At 37.5% G+C, this 21,723-nt stretch overlaps 2 protein-coding genes across 2 annotated transcripts in view; one reads left to right on the forward strand and one right to left on the reverse strand.

The window, feature by feature from the left end:
• Positions 1-1,125: 1,125 nt before the first annotated feature.
• Positions 1,126-17,947, forward strand: engl (endoglin, like; the record flags this gene model as incomplete). The annotated part of the gene is made up of 15 exons (XM_079811368.1): positions 1,126-1,183; positions 1,693-1,853; positions 1,924-2,061; positions 4,737-4,911; positions 4,989-5,157; positions 6,636-6,780; positions 6,859-7,045; positions 8,028-8,158; positions 8,980-9,129; positions 9,582-9,671; positions 10,871-11,095; positions 12,597-13,157; positions 13,370-13,439; positions 17,641-17,736; positions 17,832-17,947. The coding sequence occupies 15 exons, from the start codon at positions 1,126-1,128 to the stop codon at positions 17,945-17,947; spliced, it is 2,472 nt and encodes an 823-aa protein (XP_079667494.1).
• Positions 17,948-18,739: 792 nt separating this feature from the next.
• Positions 18,740-21,723, reverse strand: part of LOC307125219 (interleukin-7 receptor subunit alpha-like) — a 9,815-nt gene continuing 6,831 nt past the window's right edge. The window contains exons 6-8 of the mRNA XM_079814930.1: positions 21,561-21,645; positions 20,716-20,789; positions 18,740-20,548 (exon numbers count right to left, since the gene is read on the reverse strand). Of these exons, the coding sequence (XP_079671056.1) occupies positions 20,463-20,548; positions 20,716-20,789; positions 21,561-21,645 (245 nt within the window). The 3' untranslated portion in view covers positions 18,740-20,462. The remainder of the gene's footprint in view (positions 20,549-20,715; positions 20,790-21,560; positions 21,646-21,723) is intronic.

Here is a 21,723-nt window from a genome sequence, read left to right on the forward strand (position 1 = left end):
GTTTCAGTCGCAGTTTTGTAATGCATGACAGGTGGTTGGCACAAAATAGGGGGATAATATGTTACTACCCACATGAAAAAATACTAGTAAAATTACAGTAAAATTACTCTAGTAAATACTATAGTGTTTTTGAACCATACTATAGTAAAGATACTACAGTAAATTGTAGTATATTATTGTGTTTACTACACTTTGTTAATTTACTGTAGTATATTTACTATAGTACGGTTCAAAAACACTATAGTATTTACTAGAGTAATTTTACTATAATATACTATAGTATTTAAAATGCTTTATTTTGACTATTATATATATATATATATATATATATATATATATATATATATATATATATATATATATATATATATATATATATATATATATATATATATATATGGTTTAAAGGGATAGTTCACCCCCCAAAAATCTGTCATTATTTAAGTTGTTCCAAACCTGTATGATTTTCTTTCTTCTGCTGAACACAATAAGATATTTTAAAGAATATGACCCAAACAGTTGATGAGCATAGTATGCGGGAAAATACTATCAAAACATCGGGTTTTGTGTTCAGCAAAATAATTAAATTCATAGGTTTGGAACAACTTGAGGGTGAGTATGACATAACCCACATGAAAAAATACTATAGTATATTATAGTAAAATTACTCTAGTAAATACTATAGTGTTTTTGAACCGTACTATAGTAAATATACTACAGTAAATTAACAAAGTGTAGTAAATACTACAATTTACTGTAGTATCTTTACTATAGTATGGTTCAACAACACTATAGTATTAACTAGAGTGATTTTACTGTAATTTTACTATAATATACTATAGTATTTTTTCATGTGGGTGGGTGAACCGTCCCTTTAAGTCATTGGGAAGTCGTGGGATTTAATACTTTCTTGTCTCCCGTTTGTCTTGCTATACTGAAAACACTTCAGGCTACTTTATGACTCAAATCAAAGTTGAAGTCGTTAAAACCAACAATATCTGCTGGGTTATGGGCTTTAATAATTGTTCTCCCTCACTTTCTCTCTCTTCACATCCCTTCACTTGTCTCTTAGTATGTTGGTGTAAGACCTTTCTGCGTCTGAAATCTGAGAAGTGCTGAAGGATGATGCCCTGGACGGCCGGTGCTCTGCTCTGCCTCCTCCAGGCTGTGGTCGGAACTGCAGGTAAAACCCACCCTTTAAAATCTCCATTGATTCCAGTATAAAGCTGTGATATATTTCAGTGGTTTCTGTAATGCAGGTGAAAGAGAGAGCAGCCAGACACAGTTCTCAAGGGTGCATGTGAAAGCTTGAGTAGACGTGTGCGTGTGTGTGTGTGTGTGTGTGTGTGTGTGTGTGTGTGTGTGTGTGTGTGTGTGTGTGAGTGTGTGAATGCATTGACAGTGTCCTGTGCTGTGTATGACAGGACTGTGAGTTTAATTTGCGTCTCTGAGTTGGACGTAAGCTGTTACGTTAAATAAGTGTGAGTGAGTGTTAGCGTGTGTGTGTTTTGTACCGTGGTACAGTATCAGAGGTAATACCATGCTACTGTATAATCATAATAATAATAATAATAATAATAAGATATTGTAAGAATCCCATGGTGATAATACTATATAACACCAAATTCTCTGGTTTCAATGACAGAAAATGTCTTTAGTCTTGTAACTGATTCAGTGATGTGTGTGTGTCAGTGTCCAGCAGGGAGCTGCAGTGCTCCATGTGGCCTGTGGGGGCGCTGCATCCTGTGCAGGCTCAACTGGAGCGCTTCGAGGCGGGAACGGGCTGTGCGTCCAGAGAGGGCGGAGCTAAAGAGACCCATGTGATTTCAGTCGGCAAAGCCTCCAATAAACAGGTATAAGACGTCTGTCCGCTCATTGGTCCTGCTGATGTGCACACGTCCCACTCAGGTGTCCTGTCCACAGGTGACGGTGGTGTTGAGAACTTTGACCCTTTCTCGGCCCGTCAACCGTCCAGTGATTCTGATGCTGAGCTCCCAGCATGCCGTGCGTTGGGTGTTAGAAAACGAGGGACTGCCGCCCAACATCAACGTAATGGTGCAGGTGTGTGTGATTTACTTGATATTACATATTTATTACTAATACTATCTATTATTTATGCTGTTTGTATTCAAATTTGTACTCTTTATTATTACTTTTTCGAGAACTTTATGGACTGCACCCTCTACTGTACAGACGTGAATTTGCATTTCCTTTAGCCTGATGGTGTGTTCACACCGGACGCGAATGAAGCGTTTCGCGCGAGTGATTTACATGTTAAGTCAATGCAAAGACATGAATAGACATTCTGCGGCGCGATTCGCGCGAATGAAGCGTTTCGCGCGAGTGATTTACATGTTAAGTCAATGCAAAGACACGAATAGACATTCTGCGGCGCGATTCGCGTGAATGATTCGGCGCGAGTTGAAAAATCTGAACTTTGGCGGATATTCTCGCCGCGTTAACCCTTAAATGCATACCTCGGGTCTTTAGCGACCCGAGACGGCATTCACTACCCTCCTCCTACTCATTCATTTTTTAAAGTTAGACATCAATCTTCTTAGTATTCCTCAATCAATCCATTTTAAACAATATAACAAGAAAATTTTTTATAAAATTATAATTGAATGCCTGTTTTTACACAAGTTTTTTGTCAAAATTGTATAATGTCGCTAACGACCCGAGGTGTGTAAGATTGTACGCATTTTTTTTATCTGCACAATAATAAATAAATCTATAATGACAAAATGAGTGCAATTCATTCAATGTCTGATACACACTGATGAAGTGACGTTTCACTCATATTTACCTCAGACAGAAAACAAAACAATAATATACTGTACATATAATCTGCAAAACTTGAAATGGCTCAGCGATTTACTGCAGAGACAGTACTGAACATAATCAAATATTACTGTCACTGTCACTTGATGATGGATCTGGTGAAGGAAGCTGTCAGTGATCAAAATATTTATTTAGAAGACGTTGAAAAAGAGTTTTGAGGATATGCGTGAGATCGCGAAATGCTGAATGTACTGGGAAATGAGTTAAGTGATGATGGTATAAAACATCTGCTCAAACTGAACCCTTCCAAGCTCCAAAAGGTAACGAAATATGTTTTATTTTATTCTTCTGTAATTGTTACTCAAATATCAGGAGTTTTATATATTATCGCGACAGGTATAGATCTATCCATGTTAGATATAGATCCGGGTCGCTAAAGACCTGAATATGTACGAATGTTTGGCAAAACCAAACTTGGGTTAACCAATCAGGAGCTTGCTCTAGTAGTGACAACAATGAGGAGAAAATCTGCATATTAATATCTGGTTCCGACAATATGATTATCACTATGATAACATTAAATGACATGAAACACAACCCAGTCTCTTTTTGTTAAATGCAAGTTTATGTTTGATCAATAATACAAAAGTATAAGTAAAAGGTATAATAAGCTACACATGAAATAAAGCAAACAATTCAGTCAAACATTCAAAGTCAGTGCCAGTAGGCTACAACGGTAACGTAAAATTCCACTGGAGCTCACAACTCCGAAAACGCCAGATAAAATGTTCAAATAGGCACTCTCTTTATAAATAAACCACAGATTTGAGCTTTAAACTACTACATTATCGCCTGAAAAAGTCTTAAAACTACGTTTTGTCACACATTAACAGTAGATTTGAACAAAAAGACGTGTAAACACAGCCCATGTCAGACATTTCTCAACGAGACGAGCCGCTGGCAGAAGCTCCTCCCATGACGCAAATTCGCGTCTGTTATGCAGTGAATGTAACGCGCGAATGAAGCGAGTAAACAAACAATTTTCAAGCGTCCAATTTTGCGCGAATAGCGCGATTTATTCGCGTCATTCACGTCCGGTGTGAACGCACCATGAGGCTTATTCATTTCAATTTTGATGTGAAAGTGCCTTTACATTTGCCAAAAATAGAACTTTGGTTTTTTTCTGTTATTAAAAAATAAACAAGCCGTTTAATAAAAAAAACAAAAAAAAACAAAAACAAACAAGCCTAGCCCAGGTGAGAAAAAGTAACGTAACACATTACTTTACATAAAAAGTAACTAAGTACCGCAGTTAGTTACTTTTTTAGGGAGTAAAATTTGTACTCTTTAGGTCACCTAATGGGGTTTTGGTTTCCTTGCCACTGTTGCCTCTGGCTTGGCGTGCTCAGTTGGGGACACTAAATTTTTCAACTAAACATCGAAATACATCTAAATAATAAACTAAATTAACCATTTAAACTAAATTACTGATCAAATTATTGATCTAAAGCCCACACTGTCACTGTATGATACTTGAAATTTTTCCAGAATGGCTATACAGCTGAATAAAATTATGCTGCATTATTTTCATGTTTAACACTGTAAAGCTGCTTTGAAACAATCTACATTGTTAAAAGCGCTATATAAATAAAGTTGACTTGACTTGACTTGACTCTTTATTATTTTTTTCATTTTTTACTGTTTCGAGAACTTGATGGACTGCGCCCTCTACTGTACAGACGTGAATTTGCATTTCCTTCAGCCTGAGGTTTATTCATTTCAATTTTGGGCCTTTACATTTGCCAAAAATAGAACTTTAGTTTTTTTTTCTGTTATTAAAAAACAAACAAGCCTAGCCCAGGTGAGTAGAGTACTGTTAGTTACTTTTTTTAGGGAGTAACTATATTGTAACGGATTACTTTTTCCCAACACTGTGTGTTGACCTGCTGTCCTAGGTGTCTCTCAACTCCACAGCCGAGTCTTCGGGGATGTCCATCCGCGTGACGCAGGTCCCGTCTCTGCCGTGGCGGCCTCGAGTTCTGCTCCGCTGGATTCTCCAGAGACACGCCACCATCTCGTCGCTCACACACACTGTGCGCGCGAACCGCGTTTACCTTCGACTGGGAGAGGGTGAGAACAAACACAGACCTGCAGGATGACACTTTGTGATGGTATTCATCCTGATGCAGTTCCCAATCCGTCTGCAGATCCCAGCATGCCGAGCGAGTGCCGCCTGCGGTCTCTCTTCCTGTCGCAGAACTATCTGGCCTCAGAGATTCAGGAGCAGGACATTCACGGCTGCACGCCGTCAGATGAGCCCGCGGAGACGGAGGTCCACATCATCCGGCTGTGGTCATCCGGCTCCGCCCTGTGCGGGTGAGTTCAGCTCTCAAACCTGACAGGAGAAGCAGAAACTAAAAGAGTGTGGCAGGTTCATAATGACTTTAATGTTGAATGTATAAAATAATAGTAGTCATAAAGCACATAAGAAATAAAAAATAATAACGAATTAAGGAGTACACTGATAAGGAGTGGTGGAGGCAGTGATGCTTTGGGCAATGTTCTGCTGGGAAACCTTGGGTCCTGCATCCATGTGGATGTGACTTTGACACGTCCCACCTACCTAAGCATTGCTGAGACCATGTCCAGCCTTTCATGGAAACGATATTCCCTGGTGGCTGTGGCTCTTTCAGCAGATAATGCGCCGCCACAAAGCACAAATGCTTCAGGAATGGTTTGAGGAGCACAACGAGTTTGAGGCATTGACTTGGCCTCCAAAGTCCCCAGATCTCAATCCAATCGAGCATCTGTGGGATGAGCTGAACAAACAAGTCCAATCCATGGAGGCCCAACCTCGCAACTTACATGACTTAAAGGATCTGCTGCTAACATCCTGGTGCCAGATACCACAGCACACCTTCAGGGGTCTAGAGGAGGCCATGCCTCGATGAAAAAAGATATAAAATAATATATACATAACAATAATAATATAACACATTTCATACACAAAGATAATTCAAAAATATTTTATGTAATTTTTACACGAAACATTTTATGTACATTTATTATTTAAAATGTATATGTAAAAATATGTTAAATAACATAACATTTAAAAGACATTTGTCATACATAAGAAAATACATAAGAAATAAAAAACGACAATAAAAAGTAAGAAATACAATTGGAAGTAGTTGATAAATTAATAAAAAATTAAATAAAGGTATACACTAAAGGAAATTAAGAGGCATATATAAAAAGGACATTAATAATAAAATAAATGTTTTAATAAAATAATTAATATAAATCCTAATAATAATATAACACTTTTAACATGATGATAATTCCAAGTACTTAATAAGTCAAATAAATTGACTTATGTTATATAATTAACACATAAAATATTTACATATTTCATGTCAGATTACATAAATTTGGTACATAATAAATAAATAAATAAATAAATAAATAAATAAATAAATAAATAAATAAATAAATAAATAAATAAATAAATAAATAAATAAATAAATAACATTAAAAAGTAAGAAATAAAAATAGAAGAAATGGATAAATGTATTCAAATGAAATAAGGGTATACACTAAGGACAATAAAAGTCATACATAAAAATGACAACAATAATAAAATAATTGTTTTATAATAATAATCCAAATAATGCATTGCATTTCTATTCATTTTAATAAAAAAGCAAGCTTTATTTTTCTACATTTAAACCTTTTGATTCTCTACCAGGGCTCTATCAAAACAGCATTATTTAACAAACTCTCAAGGATTCTCTGTCATAACTGACAACCCGCCACCATGAAAACTCATGAAAGTAAAGGCATGTCTGTCTCAGCTCTTTGCAGGTGGAGGTGTCCGTCTCTCTGCTGCCCCCAGTGGCTCGCTCAGGTTACCACAGGATTGCTCTAATCCTCAGCAGTGCAGTTTCAGTCAACTGGGCTTTGGTGGCTCCAGAGGTCAGAGGTCACATCAGGGTCTATGTAAGTCAGAGCTTCATCAGTCTGTATTTCTAACCTCTGCGCTTTTCCAAACACTTTCTTAAGTTGTGTCTCTTTCAGTCGTCCAACAGCGTCAGTCCACCGTACAGAACTCAAGCCCCCGACCTCCGCATGACCAGTACTGTTACCTCTGACCTCCACAGCACCCCCGACCTTCTAGAATGGGCTCATCAGAACGGCTTTCCCAAAGTGACCTCATACACCGAGGCTGATCTGGCCAATCGCTTCGTGATCAAGTTAAGAGAAGGTGGGAAAAAGTGACTTTTTTTTAATGTGTGCAACATATGAATATGCATTAAAGCACAACCATTAGTTTTTCATGCACTGGTCAATTTTGATATTTTGTGCTATTTGGCTTTTTATAATGTGTTGTTTAAGACTAAAAGGAAAGAAAACATCCAAAAAACATTTATTTTAATAGATTTTATGCATTTGCGTCTGTAGATTTCAATTACAGTACGTATCTTTAAAGAGTTTTTCCTCCACTTCAGCATCACTTACACACACAACAACTTAGAGTTTTATTCCTGTCTATACTCTGAAGGTTTTTACTGTTGGGTTTGTTCATATATCATTCACACTCATTTATATAACAGTTTATTCCTAAAAACATGACGAAAATGGGTTTTTTTCTGTCTGTTGACATTATTTTCTGATTTATGGAGTGATAAAAAGAGATATTCAAAATCCCCTTGCTAAAAACCTTTAAATCTAATGTGTTAAGAAAATCAAACAAGAATTTTGATCCTGACTCTATCCAATGTTCAGATTCATCTCCTGGAAATGTGCGCAAATTAGCACATATGTAATTAGACAATGCCTCATTTGCATATTTAAACATTTCAGAAAACTCGTAATACAATTTTTTTTTGCAATTCTTCTTATTATCAATCAACTGCAGATGTATAGTGATGTCTATTATCTACATTTCTATCCTTATTGACCTGATATATCTATAATTTGATCTTTTATTTCCGGTGTGATGCATGAATCAGCATTTTTCTTCCAACTCATATCAAGTTCCTAGAAAAAAATCATGTTCAAATGCAAATGCCACCCGCACAACATAATGAGCTCATGTGAAATCAATGTCGTATACTACTGTTTTAAATCTCATACTGTTTTATCATCACATATTGCGAACGCTTTCACATACTGTTTTTTTAAAAGTACTCAGCTGCCTATGTAGACAGCCAGGTCGCTCAGTGAGCCTTTTTTGTGACGCTCAGGCTCCGAGGTGAGGCCTTCAGACGGGCGGCAGCAGGGCGACGTCATCATGACGGACAGAAGCAGAGAGGCGCTCAGCTGGGAGTGTGAGGGCGGAGCTCTTTCTGTTACCGTGGATACGCAGATGCTACAGGTAACCAGCACACTGCCTGAAAATATTCTTTCTTTATTCATGCTTGTAAAAGTACTAGTGCAACAAAACATGTGTAAACTATTTGAGGTCAGTAATATATATTTTTTAAACTTTTATTCATCAAGGATGCATTAAATTGATCAAAAGCGACAGTAAATTGTGACTTTTTATCTCACAATTCTGACATTTTCTCACAATTGCAATTTTACATCTTGCTATTCTCCTTTTTATTCTGTTTTTTGGTTGTTGTTACCACCATGGAATTTTTTTTTTTTTAAATAAAAAAAATTTGATTTTAATTACAAGATTTTACTTCGTAAGTGCGTAGTTTATATCTTATAGTTTATACATATAGTTTAATATATTTTATATAGTTTCTGCAGATATAGTTTGAATCTGCAAATTCTAAAAAAAGTAAAAGTAAATTACCTTTTTTATTTTCTTTTTTATTCCGTGGTGGAAGCAAACTTCCACAGTAAAGACATTATAATGTATAGATTTCTATTTCAAATAATTATGTCCTTTTGAACTTTATATTCATCAAAAAAGTATATGACCGTTTCCACAAAAATATGAAGCAGCACAACTGATAATAATCATAAATGTTTCTTGAGCATCAAATCCTCATATCAGAATGATTTCTGAAGGATCATGTAAAACTGAAGACTGGAGTAATGCTGCTGAAAATTTCACAATATATTCACAAAGAAAACAGCTATTTTAACTTGTAATAATATTTCATTGTTTTTACTGTATTTTTTTTAATCAAATAAATGCAGCTTAAAAATCTTTTATCGATTGGATTGTTTGAACACACACAGATTTCGCCAGTGACGACAGTGACCCTGCGAGATCGTGACTGCAAGGCCGAATTTAACGGAAGCCATTTCCTGTTGGTTTTCCCAGTCATTTCCTGTGGGACGGAGGGAGAAATGGATGGAGCGAACGGAAGAGTTCATTACACAAACACGGTGAGAGAGAGAGAGACATTATTAAACTTAATTATAATTAAATATGATTATATGAATTTTAAAATAATGGTAATATTAATATAGCTGAGGTAATTCAATTGTTTTCAGCATAAAATTCTGTTATACAACAGAACATCTGTAATTCAGTATAATACAGCGTCAGTTCATAGTGACTTCTGATTTGTCAAGATCCATAAAATGACCATAAAATAGCATATGATTATTTCTGTAGTGCGACAATTAAATCTGACCTGGGTCACGCCATCTTGCTGTCACTGTTTGTTTGTGTGGTTGTATAAAATAAGGCATAATCAGACACCAAAAACAGATGACCCAGGTCACACTGAACCGAATCCAGCAGAGCAAAGCATTATCAGGTTTGGAGATGGGAACATCTTCAAAAGAAAAAGGGAAGAATGGTGCATTACTTATTCTTTAATTGTGTTTTTAAGGTGTTCCTGTGGAAACAAAAGCCATCGGAGGGTTGGAACAATGAGACGGACTGGGAGGGTTTGGATGAGACGAGTCCACTGGCCGTTCATGTGAGTGTGTTTTAAAACCTAGTGCATTAAATGGGGAGCATTCAAACTGTGAACTGTGTCATAATTGACTGATTTGTAACATTACACAGCAAAAATTCCAGTGTTAAATTAAAACTCCTCAGAGTTTATTTGAGTTCACACTCGAGAGTGTTAAAAGTAACTCTAAAGCAGTGTTAAAGTTAATGAGATAATTGATTGATTGAGTGGTGATTGACCTGAACACCTGCCGTTAAAGGTGCACTATGTAACTTTTCTGTCCGCTAGAGGTCACCTATTTAAAACAAAGGTAGTTTGATGACGGCACGTTTGAGCGCAGAATCTTGGGAAATGTGGTCTTCACCTCACAGCCGGTGGGAAAGAATCGGGATAGGACTCAGGTGGAAATCATGTTGATGTGATCATTAACGTTACTGTAGTGAAGTAGAGCAGGAGTGATGTGGAGCTGAGGAACTGCTGGAGCGATTGTTAATAAGATGAACGCAACACACGCCTCGCGAGCAGCGGGACTTTTATGATGCCACAGTCAACGGCGACATTTCTGCTTTTTCCGGTCATGAGTGTGAGGTAACGCAGTTCTGTTGATCATATTAGACACATCTGAGTGTGTTGATGATGTGATGACGTTACTCTGTGTGTTCTCTCGACGGCTGCTATGACACTTGTTGCAGAATAAAACCGGAAACTGAGGAGAACGCAGATATGATATGATTCCCTCACACGTCCCGGTTCCTTGGTTAAAACAGCATTTTTCCCGTTTTTTACAAATAGTTGGAAACATTTTAGATATTGTGAGTACTTCACATAATATATAACACTGGCCTAGTGGTTTTTGGATATTTTACTGCAAAAATGTTACATAGTGCACCTTTAACAAGCAGAATCTATTGTCAGGTCATCATTATGGAGATCAGTGTTTGCTTTATTTGGCCGCAGATATTTGTTTATAGATTTTTTTTTTTTTTTTGGAAAACGAGAATAAATATATCATGTCATTTAGCTTTTTAAGTACATTTATGTTGATTCAAGAATACTTAGATATTTATACTGGAAAACAAGACAAAAACACACAGGAAGAAACAACTTTTATGGTGTTTGTTACATTAAAGTCTTCCCTGTCACTTTTGATCAGTCCTCGCTTTTCTTTCAAGTTTTATTGACCAGTTTGGTTTTGATCTGTGTCTTGGTCTGTTTCTACTCAGATCAGCTGTGATTCGTCTCTGTCCACTCGTGTGAGTCCGGCAGACGTGATTCCCTCCGTCCGGCCTGAGGAAGCGCTGCGTCTCAGTCCGGCTGCGGCTCCTCCCTGGGTGGCGAGAGCCCGCGCGGCTCCACTGCTGTCCATGGAGCTATTCGTGACTGAGGCCTATGAGAAGAGAACCGTGGGGCCCTGCGTGATCAGCGCGCACGAGCGGCTCTACGTGCAGGTCAGTGCGGCCGGCGCCTCCTGAAGGTCAGAGCTGATGATAGATGGCGCTAAAATGATTAAAGTCGATAACATGACTAAAGCAGCTCAAGGACCACAGACTCCTGTCGCCTCTTGTGTGAATATGTGTATATGTGAATGAAGGCCACTAGTGGACAACTGCAAATATTCCCTGTGGAATAACCACTGTTGCTGTGCAGCCGAGTTTATATGAAAAAACTAAAATAGTCAAATAATAACAAACAAATAATGCCAAACAAATAATGCCAACAAATCAGGAATAATAGTTCGGAGTCGGCTAAGCTTGCAGACAACCAACACCTACACTGCAAAAAATGCTGTTCTTACTCAGTATTTTTGTCTTGTTTTCCGTCCAAATATCAAAAAAATCTTACATTAAGAAGCATTTATTAGACAAGCAAAAGTTTTTGTCTTGTTTTGGGGGAAAATAACTCAAAATTAAGGGAGTTTTTGCTTAAAATAAGCAAAATAATCTGCAAATGGGGTAAGCAAAATAATCTTAATTCAAACAGAAAACAAGATTATTTTGCTTACCCCACTGGCAGATTATTTTGCTTACCCCACTGGCAACACTGGCCTAGTGGTTAATGGAAATTTTACTGCAAAAATGTTACATAGTGCACCTTTAACAAGCAGAATCACCATTATGGAGATCGGTGTTTGCTTTATTTGGCCGCAGATATTTCTTAATAGATTTTTTGGTTACGCAAAATAATCTGTCAATGGGGTAAGCAAAATAATCTTAACTCAAACAGAAAACAAGATTATTTTGCTTACCACATTGGCAGATTATTTTGCTTATTTTAAGCAAAAACTCCCTTAATTTTGAGTTATTTTCCCCCAAAACAAGACAAAAACTTTTGCTTGACTAGTAAATGCTTCTTAATGTAAGATTTTTTAGATATTTGGACTGAAAACAAGACAAAAATGCTAAGCAAGAAAAGCATTTTTTGCAGTGTAGCAACACGAATTGGTTTCACTTTATTTTGATGGTCCCTTTAACACATTCTCTTGACTATAATTAGCATTGCACCTACATGTCTACTAACTCTCATTAGAGTCTTAGTAGAGTATTAGTAGACTGGTTGGGTTAGGGTTAGAATAAGTTGACATGTACTTGCAAAGTTACTTATAGTCAGTAGAATGTCTGTTGATGGACCATCACAATAAAGGGTTAACCGATATTAAACAGACAGTTTACTAATACTCTAATGAGAGTTATTTGACATGTATTTGCAAAGTTACTTATAGTCAACACAATGTTCAAAAGAGACCCTCAAAATAAAGTGTTCCCCAAGAATTCAACAAAAATTATATAAATGATGGTTAGATAAGTTACAATGTGTACAATATTAGTCATTAAGAATAGTAAAGAGAAAAACTAAACGTAAACATATTTACAGATGGTTGCTATGTGGTTGCTGGGGTGTTCCGGGTGGTTTATGGGGTGCAGTGTTTGATTTCTCTGTCCTCTCTGTCAGATCTCAGTGGGGTCTGGTGCTGCGGAGGCTGTGGAGCTCCAGTCGTGTCTGGTTTCTCCTCTCTCAGATCCACAGGCTCACAGCGGCTGGTCCATCATCAAAGATTCCTGCCCGTCCGACCCCTCCTTCACACTTCCCGACAGAGAATCCCAGGAAGCAACAGACAGCCCAGGGAGTGAACAAGAAGAGAGCGATGCAGATGAGGAGGACGAGAAGGCCGACAGGAAAAACGACAGAAGACGTCCACTCTCTCGCTGGGGACAGACCGGGGGCCGCGGCAGCGACGAGAGACCGCGACGGATTAAAGACAAGAGACCCGACAGATTCAGGGCCAGGAAGCCTGAGGAACGCAGACGGAGGAGAAGGGAAGATGAACGCGAGAGCGCAAACACGCTGCGCTTCAGTTTCCTCCTGCGGCCGGTCTATAATAACTCCATTCAGTTCCTGCATTGCCGGCTGCGTCTGTGTGTGGCAGATGAGGGGCCCTCAGGGGCCGACGCTCGGATCTGTGCACAGGGGACTCAGATACCGGCTCTCACACACACACCTGCTTCTCAACAGGTCATTACTTTATATGGGACTTGACATAAACCCTGTCCAAAATGGTAGAAGTCTGTTGCGGAGATGCATATCTTTGAGCACCCTAAAATGTAAAATAACTAAAAGAGTGGAATGACACTGGAGCCAGAATTATACTGTACAGTAATGACCACTAATGAAATCTTGAATATCTGCTAGTAAACATCTCACACATGTTTGTCTTTCTCGTACAGTGTGAGGACAGAAATCTGTCTCGGCCCGTATTGGTGACGTATCCTGTTGGGTTTCTGGCTCCCCCTGCTGGTTTGTACACTGAACTTTCATTCACACAAACATTTGCATTACCTCCTTAACTAATGCATGTTGTGCTTGTTCTATTTGTGTGTGTGTGTGTGTGTTTCAGGTAAACTCGCTGAGATGTCGAGACAGACTCCCACACACAGCGGTGCGTTACACCTGCTTCATTCGGTTGCTTACACTCTTAAAATAAGGTTCTGTATTGACATCTGTCGTTCACTTTTGACATCCATGGAAACTTTCAAACACACAAAATGTTCTTTATATTGGAAACGGGTTCATTAGGTTCTTCAAACTAAGACATTTTTTTCTTTTAAGGACTTTTCACTAATGATTTTTTATATGACGTTGCTGCCAAAACACCCTTTTTAGAATCTGTTTTTTAACCCTTAAAGACAAAGAACATTTTTGGGGCACCTGACTTGCCTCTTCTTTTCTTTGTTTTTCTCACCCATTCTAGCAGTTAGCATCAAGTGTCATGTATAATTTTAACCCTCTGGGGTACTGCGGGTCAAGGGGTGTATCTCTAAAACATCAAGAGTGCAAAACAGACAAAAAAACTCACACACACACACACACTTTTGTGTGTGTGTGTGTGTGTGTGTGTGTGTATTTTTGTGTGTATAAGTGTGTGTGTGTGTGAGTTTTTTTGTCTGTTTTGCACTCTTGATGTTTTAGAGATTCACTCCTTCACTGTCGAGTCCTTTTTTTCTGCATCCTGGCTGATTTGTAGATTGTATGCACAAAAAAACTCTGTATTTTCATATTTTTGCCAATTTCCCATTCATTTCCTATGGGGGTCATTTTTGACCCGAAGGTATTGAGTGCGACTTTTTTTTTTTTTTCGACCACTTAGACTTTTCAAATCCTGTCCCCAATTTGTTGGGGTGTTCATATACCAAGTACCAATAAAGTCACCAAGTTTCGGACCATTCCGATGAAGCTACGATTCCGAAAGCTACGATTTTTAAAAAAATTTATAAAACGCAAGATCCACTATAGTGGTAAAAATGTGCTATTGCGTGATAAAAATGCTCAATGTGTCCACCGGATGGCACCAATCTCATTTAAACAATTACTTTCATGAGGCCTTATAAAATTAATTATATATATACATATATATATATATATATATATTTTTTGTTATATTCAATGGGAAAAAATTGGTCATAATTATTGCATAAATATTAATTATAAATCATAAAAATATCTCAAAACACCAAAAAACAAATATATATATTATTGAACAAAAATATATTTAATTGATTTTACTCAAATCTTTTTTATCTTAATCCCGCCCTCTGGGTCATTTTTTGACCCGAAGGTCCTGAGTGTGACCCATAAATGAAGAACCCCAGAGGGTTAAACAAGAGAACATTACATTAAATTAATAGAGTTTTAAGAAAAAATGCAGCTAAAAGGTGATGTTTTTACTGTGAACTTACTGGATTTTTTTTTGGGGGGGGCTAATGATCAACAATCGTTTCTGTTTAGCTCATGGGAACAACCCACATGCGTTTCCTTGACGAATCAATGCTGCAGATTTTGATAACGCATCCACGCTCACCATGGAGCCTCTGAATAATCAGTCGTGAGAAATATGATACTTCTGAAAAGCTTTTTACGGCGCATTTTACAGCATACAGATTGGATTAGCGGTTTAAAAGTTATTAAACATTTTAGAACGATAGTTTTTTTTCAGCCGGGGGCGGCTGACTCGGTCTTTAAGGGTTAAAGAGTGTACGATAATTCGTCATTTCGGCTAATAATTCCCTCTGCAAGTCATCAAATGCGTATATGTCCTGTGAATGTGCAAGACTTTTGATTAATTTGCGGCTAATGGTAACTAGAAGAAATAAAATTAAAGGGGTTCAAGCTTAAGGCTTTTAAACACATGGATAAGAAGGTATTTTGTTTTATATATTTCTATATGATTTATACAATCATCTAGTAATGGTTACAATAGTGCAAAAAGGAGTCCAAATTTTGTAAAAGTATTTTAGTTTCCCTTTAACTACACAAGTCAGTTTTTCCAAGGCAAGGTTTCTGGTCATTTCTTTAAACCATTGGATAGGGGAGGGCCCTTGGGTCTCCTTCCATTTTAAAGAAATAGCGCACTTTTCCTGGAGCAAACTAAAATTAATCAGTTTGTGCTTTCTTGCATTCATCTCCAAACAGTGATGGGAATAACGGCGTTACAGATAAACGGCGTTACTAACGGAATTATTTTTTTCAGTAACGAGTAATCAAACGAATTACTGTTCCTCCCGTTACAACGCCGTTAGCGTTACTGAGGAAAAAAAAGCGGCGTTAGTCGCGTTACTATAATTGAGCTCACAGAAGCGCTTTTCATCCGAACAGGCTCTCTGTCAGTCGGACCTGCAACGTGTGTGTGTGTGCGTGTGTGTGTGCGCGCGCACCAGCCCTGCGTGTTGGGGGTGGGTGGGGTGGTGCACATAACTGATGATGATTGGTGGGTGGGAGACAAGGTTGAAGTTGATAGGTTGAGTTCACACCTATTTTTTTCACGGTCTATGGTTCACACACACACACACACACACACACACACGCATATGCACGTTCAGCGATGGTCCAACGACTTCATAGGTAGCTTTCGCAAACTGGAAGTATAAGCGCTACTTTTCCCTCGTTGAGGTGAAAGGTAAGAATATTTATGTAATGTGCAGCTTATGCCCAGGAAGAAAGAGTCTCTCCACGCCGGTGACCAGTGATTCTGAAGCGCCTCACATCATCATATGCCGCCACATTAGTGGCTAAAAACCCAGGTGATAACGTGAGCTCCACTACCAAAGGAAAGTATAGTACTGATAATATTTACACAATATTTACACTAACGTAGGCCTACTGATAATATTTACAATAATGCATTGAATTTGATTGGTGTCTCTCACATTGTCCCACAGCAACATTACAATAGTGTACATTAATGTACAATGTTTTATAATAATAATTTATTCTATTTAGTGTCCAATTTATTCATGTAACATATCTAATATTGGGGGCATCCAAGTTATTTGACATATTTGAACATTTGAAAAAAAAAAAAGTAACGCAGTAATTACTTTCCCTGGTAATTAGTTACTTTTATAATGATGTAACTCAGTTACTAACTCAGTTACTATTTGTAAGAAGTAACTAGTAACTATAACTAATTACTTTTTTAAAGTAACGTGCCCAACACTGTCTCCAAATGCACTGGGTATATAAAATAGACAAAGGGAGGAACATTTTCTTCAGTCAATTTACCAATCAAAAGAACATTCTCCTTCCTTGAATCTCATTACACTCCCATATACAATGATAAAGGATACCGATTTCTTGTTTGCATTTTAAACAACTGTGGGGAATATTCAAATTTAAGTGATTTGACTGGGGTAATGTAGGTCCGCATGAGCCATTTATATTGCAACCCTAGTTTTGACGCTGTGATTTTGGGCAAATAAACAAGTGTCCGATTTCTTTTGAATTCCTCACAGGCCTCTAGGGCCGTGAGTCAAACTGGCCCAGCGAGTTTTGTTAGGATCGGCCTCCATTGACCTGCTCGAAATTCAGTGGCCGATGGCAGCCATGTTTTTCGAGATAAGCGAATGTCCTCGTAGACAATCGTGGCAACTTGGACAAAGACACCGCATGCCAGTTTTCAAGTCAATCGGACTGACTGTTGCATAGCTATAGCCATTTTTGTGTTTTTTTATTTTATAGCACCACTAAGTGGCCAATCGCCGCACCCTTTTTCACGTGACCATAGACCGATACCATAGGTGTACCGAAGTTTGGTGAAAATATCTCATTCCGTTCAAGAGGGATACCGTTTTGCCGTCCCATCACGGACGTGAATCGAAATTTCAACTTTTTTGGGATAAATATTGACAGCCAGACAGATTCCGATAGGGCGAAAAACCTAGGACTAGTTCACAAAAGTTATAGTGTTTTTGTTTTTTTTTTAGAAAAAATTACCTGATTTTTTGCGGGCAATTGGTGACGACTTATGGTTTGGTTTGCCCGATCACTTTAAGGGGAGAATGCTGATCCTCTGAAATTCGAACAATTACAATAACAAGAGTACAACTATTTATACAAAATATACTGTAAATACAAACAACAAATAGCAGTATCAAGCAGTATAACAGACAGATAAAATGTCTTGTGCTCTTGTGATATTTTTTACGCTGTGGTTTGTGTTCAGGAGCAGACGAGGGTCCTGTGCTGGTGGTCGTGTTCGCAGCGTTTTTGTTGGGCTTGTTCCTTACGGGGGCGCTGTGGTGCATCTACACTCAGACTGGTACAAACGTGCAAACCCTCCCTCACTCAAAATGATCGTCTTATGTTTTTCTACATGCTGTAAGATTATTAAAAAACACACTTGTTGGTTGTCAGGGAGGCATGATTTGACCCAGAGGGACGGTATTATACAGACCGCGGGACCGAACACGGGCTTCAGAAACCCGCCGACGCTGATGGAGCAAACCCGCAGTTTCCACGAGGCCAACTAAACATACGATACGATTATGTGATTTCTGCTTTTGTTTAAAGCTGAATTTGTGTATCACTGTTCTGAGGTGCTTGTAGCCTAACTATGGAAACTTGTTTCCGCCACGCAATAATAAAAGTAATTGTGACTCACAATTCAAATAAACTCAGAATTGTGAGGGAAAAGTTAGATGTGTGAGATATAGACACGCTATTAAAGGGATAGTTCACCGAAAAATGAAAAGGACCCCATGATTTACTCGCCCACAAGCCATATCCTAGGTGTGTATAACATTCGTAAGTTGAATACGGAAGGCGATCGGGTGGAAGCTAGATATTTTACTTTATAAAGTTTTATAAATGGATATTTTTCGTACTCAAACTCATCAATTCGCTTCAGAAGGCCTTTATTTACGCCCCGGAGCCGTGTGTGTGGAGCACTTTTATAATGGATGGATACAATATATATATGGATACAATTAATATAACTCTGATTGCATTCGTCTGAATGAAGAAAGTCATATACACCTAGGATGAGTAAATCATGAGCTGATTTTCATTTTTGGGTGAACTATCCCTTTAACTTTTTTTTATTTTGTGGTGGGAAAAAAGTTTCCATTTGTAGGCCTAATGGTTTTTACTTGCTGCTTTTGTTTTGCTGCTAATGTAACAAATTATGTCCATTGATCTTATAGATTTGTGCTCCTTAAATGTTCTTTATTTAATTTTCACTTCTTTAATTGTTTTGAATGTACTGTGTTGTAGTCCTTACACAAGTGTCGGTATTAAAGAAATAACTCGGACACAAAGAGAATAAGGTTTGGGAAGGATCTTAATTATCATTTGCAGTTGGACAATAACAATATATAAACTTCTGCTGAGAGCACGAGAATACAGAAACATCTGATGAAGTACTGTCACAAAGCTGAATTTTACAGTTGATGTTCTTATAAACCTGTTGCATTACTGTATTTGTTATTAAAAGTCATATCATGGATATCGGGATCATTCTTGATCATTTGAGAGTGTAAAGATCTGTGTGACTTTCCACAAGATTATTACATCATGGACACACCACATGACACACAAAAAGCCAATTATAACTGGTCTTAAAGCTGTGTGGTGCAGATATGACATCTTTTTGTAGGCGAAAACACAGAAGTAAGTTAGCATTTTAGCACTTCCGGTTCCTGCGTCCCGAAGTCAATGGGGTTTTTGAATGGGTTTTTGTTTAAATGGCTGAAATAAGGTCTGTGGTGAACACAATCTCAAGACACTTTCACATTTTATTCTACGACATAAAATACATCAGTGCTACCCTACTCGTGATTTTTTTAAGCTGTCACGTGTCTTGAAAAAGGCGGTTGCTAACAAGTGGCTAAATGGGACTACACAATTTGTTGTGGAGATTAAACGTCATCACGCCGAAGATGTAAACTCAGTCCGCTTTTACAGCCTCATTATGATCATAATCGTGCTCTTATAAACTATTCAAACTCAAACGCTCTGGGAAAATGTTTTGAGATAAAAACTGTAAGAGTTGTTGTAAGTGATGGTGATGTTGAAGTCGAGCGGCCGTGGTGTACTCCGTTTATAACCAACCTTTAGCTTTTTACTTCTGCATTTAGACTTCAAAATTCATAAAAGTTGTGTTCATCTGTGATAATTACCTTGATGGACAAATCATGTAAGTATCATAAACTTGTGTTGATCACAGAGCTTGTTTTTAGCGATAATCCAAAAGCCTATGGGAAAATCCTATTGGGTTTTTATCAAGAGAACCAGTGCGATGCAAACTGCCGGTTGGCCTACAAAGGGACGTCACACCTGCACCACTCTATACAAACATATGTAATGTGAAATTAAAGTGTGACACATTTTTTGTAGGCTTCAACATTAGACAGAACTTTAGCAGAAAAAAATAAGAGCCCTTTACATTGAGCTAACCAAAGAGTTTTAAGTTTTCAATAAAACATCAACATCTAAACCTCTGTTAATTCTCAAAAAGAACTGTAGACAATTGACAGAAATTTGCAATAAGAGAGATTTAATGTATTTTCAGTTGATTTCATATAAGACTGTGGCTGACAGCATTTGTAGTTAAGTGATTATGCTTGTTGTCAGCAGGTGTTCATCACTAATGCTCAATCATCACTTAATTATCTCTTTAACTCCAACAATAATTAATTCAACACCAGGGAATTTACTATATATATATTAGTCCATTATGCATCAACTACACTCTTAAAATTAAAGGCTCAAACAAGGGGTTTTTACAGCACTTTTTTTATCTCAGTGTGAATAACATTTATAAAAATAAAAAAGTAAAAACTTTTGTGCAATGGAAAGGTTCCAGTGATGCGAAGCCATCTCATGGAACCACCAATGCCACTAAAGTACCTTTATGTTTTAGAGTGCACCCACATAAATAAGCTGAAAAACCACTCTTATCGCCTTCAGATCAGGTGTAGGACGGCAGGCACATCGCTGCATGACCAAGAGATGGCAATCAATGCCAAGAAGCAGCTGGCAGATTATTCAGAGCATCTCAGACTGTAGCGTTTGGCACGAGGGTCCGCAGGCATCAAGGGACTGGGCAGGTACAGTGTCCATGATGTGTGTTTCTTCATAAAGACAGAAGTGAAGATGTCTGACTACAGTTTGATGTTCTCAGGACTTTTAGGATCATGTGTGATGACAATAGTTGCACACAGGGCATTAAGCACTTATCGCTTGTTTAATCTTGCAGAACATCAAGTTAAACAATAAGACACAGGACTAATTGAATTACCTGTTTTGTCCTGTGCATTTGTGCGAGAGTTGCTTTCGGGTGTGGGATGCTTTGGTGTGAAGTAGCCTTTTATACTGGGTGAGAAAACAATTAGTAGATTTGTTCAAAACAAAACAATAAAATAGCTTCTTGTGGGTATTTAACCCTCAGTCATAAAAAGCCTTCATTTTTTTTTCAATGAAATGATTGTATTATATTTTAGTTCAATAATGTTTCTTTTTAGGGGATTTTATGTTACTAAATTCTATTTATGCCGTAGTTATAATCCATTTATTCACGTTTTGAGCATGGATCTGAAATTTTATTTTCCAACTTTTACTGACATAAATCTTGAATGCATTGGAGCACAGACTGAAGTTAGATTTTTTTTTAAATACGATATTTGGCAGAGTATTTCTGAAGTGAAAAAAGTTTAGAAATTGTACATTTATTGTTATGAAAAATGGACAAAAATACCATTTTCAATTTTGATATGAAGTATATATTTTGCTAAACACATTTACTCTAAAACTGTGAGAAAATCAAAGCCATAAATCTAAATGTAAAAGTTGTGTTCCAAATTTAAACTTGATATCTCAAAAAATGAGCTTTTAGTAAGAATTGTTTGGGCGCAGTACCAAACGCTTCCACTAGATGAAATTCATCAGCCATTCATTTCCAATGCGCTCATTTTTCATGAGAACAATATGTGTGACAGTTTTTTTCTGAATCATGTCCATTATTTTGTGTGTGTGTCCAAACAGCAAGTGCCAAAACCTTTGGCAAGTTTAGTTTTTCAGTCAAAAATGACTAAACAGCACCAGAGGGTTAAATTAAATATGAAATGAAAGAAAAAAAACACTTACTGCATTATCCACAGCAAAGCCCCCAAAATGAGGATGAGCACCAGGAAGACAGAGCAGCCGATGGTGATGTGAACTGTATTGTTTGCTTTGATAGAAAATGCAGAACATGTCACATCAACATGATGAATAATGGTTAAACTGTCCACATTTTCTCAATCCCAAA

The sequence above is a fragment of the Gobio gobio genome, assembly GCF_949357685.1.
Source record: "Gobio gobio genome assembly, chromosome: 1".
Classification (NCBI taxonomy): Eukaryota; Metazoa; Chordata; class Actinopteri; order Cypriniformes; family Gobionidae; genus Gobio; species Gobio gobio.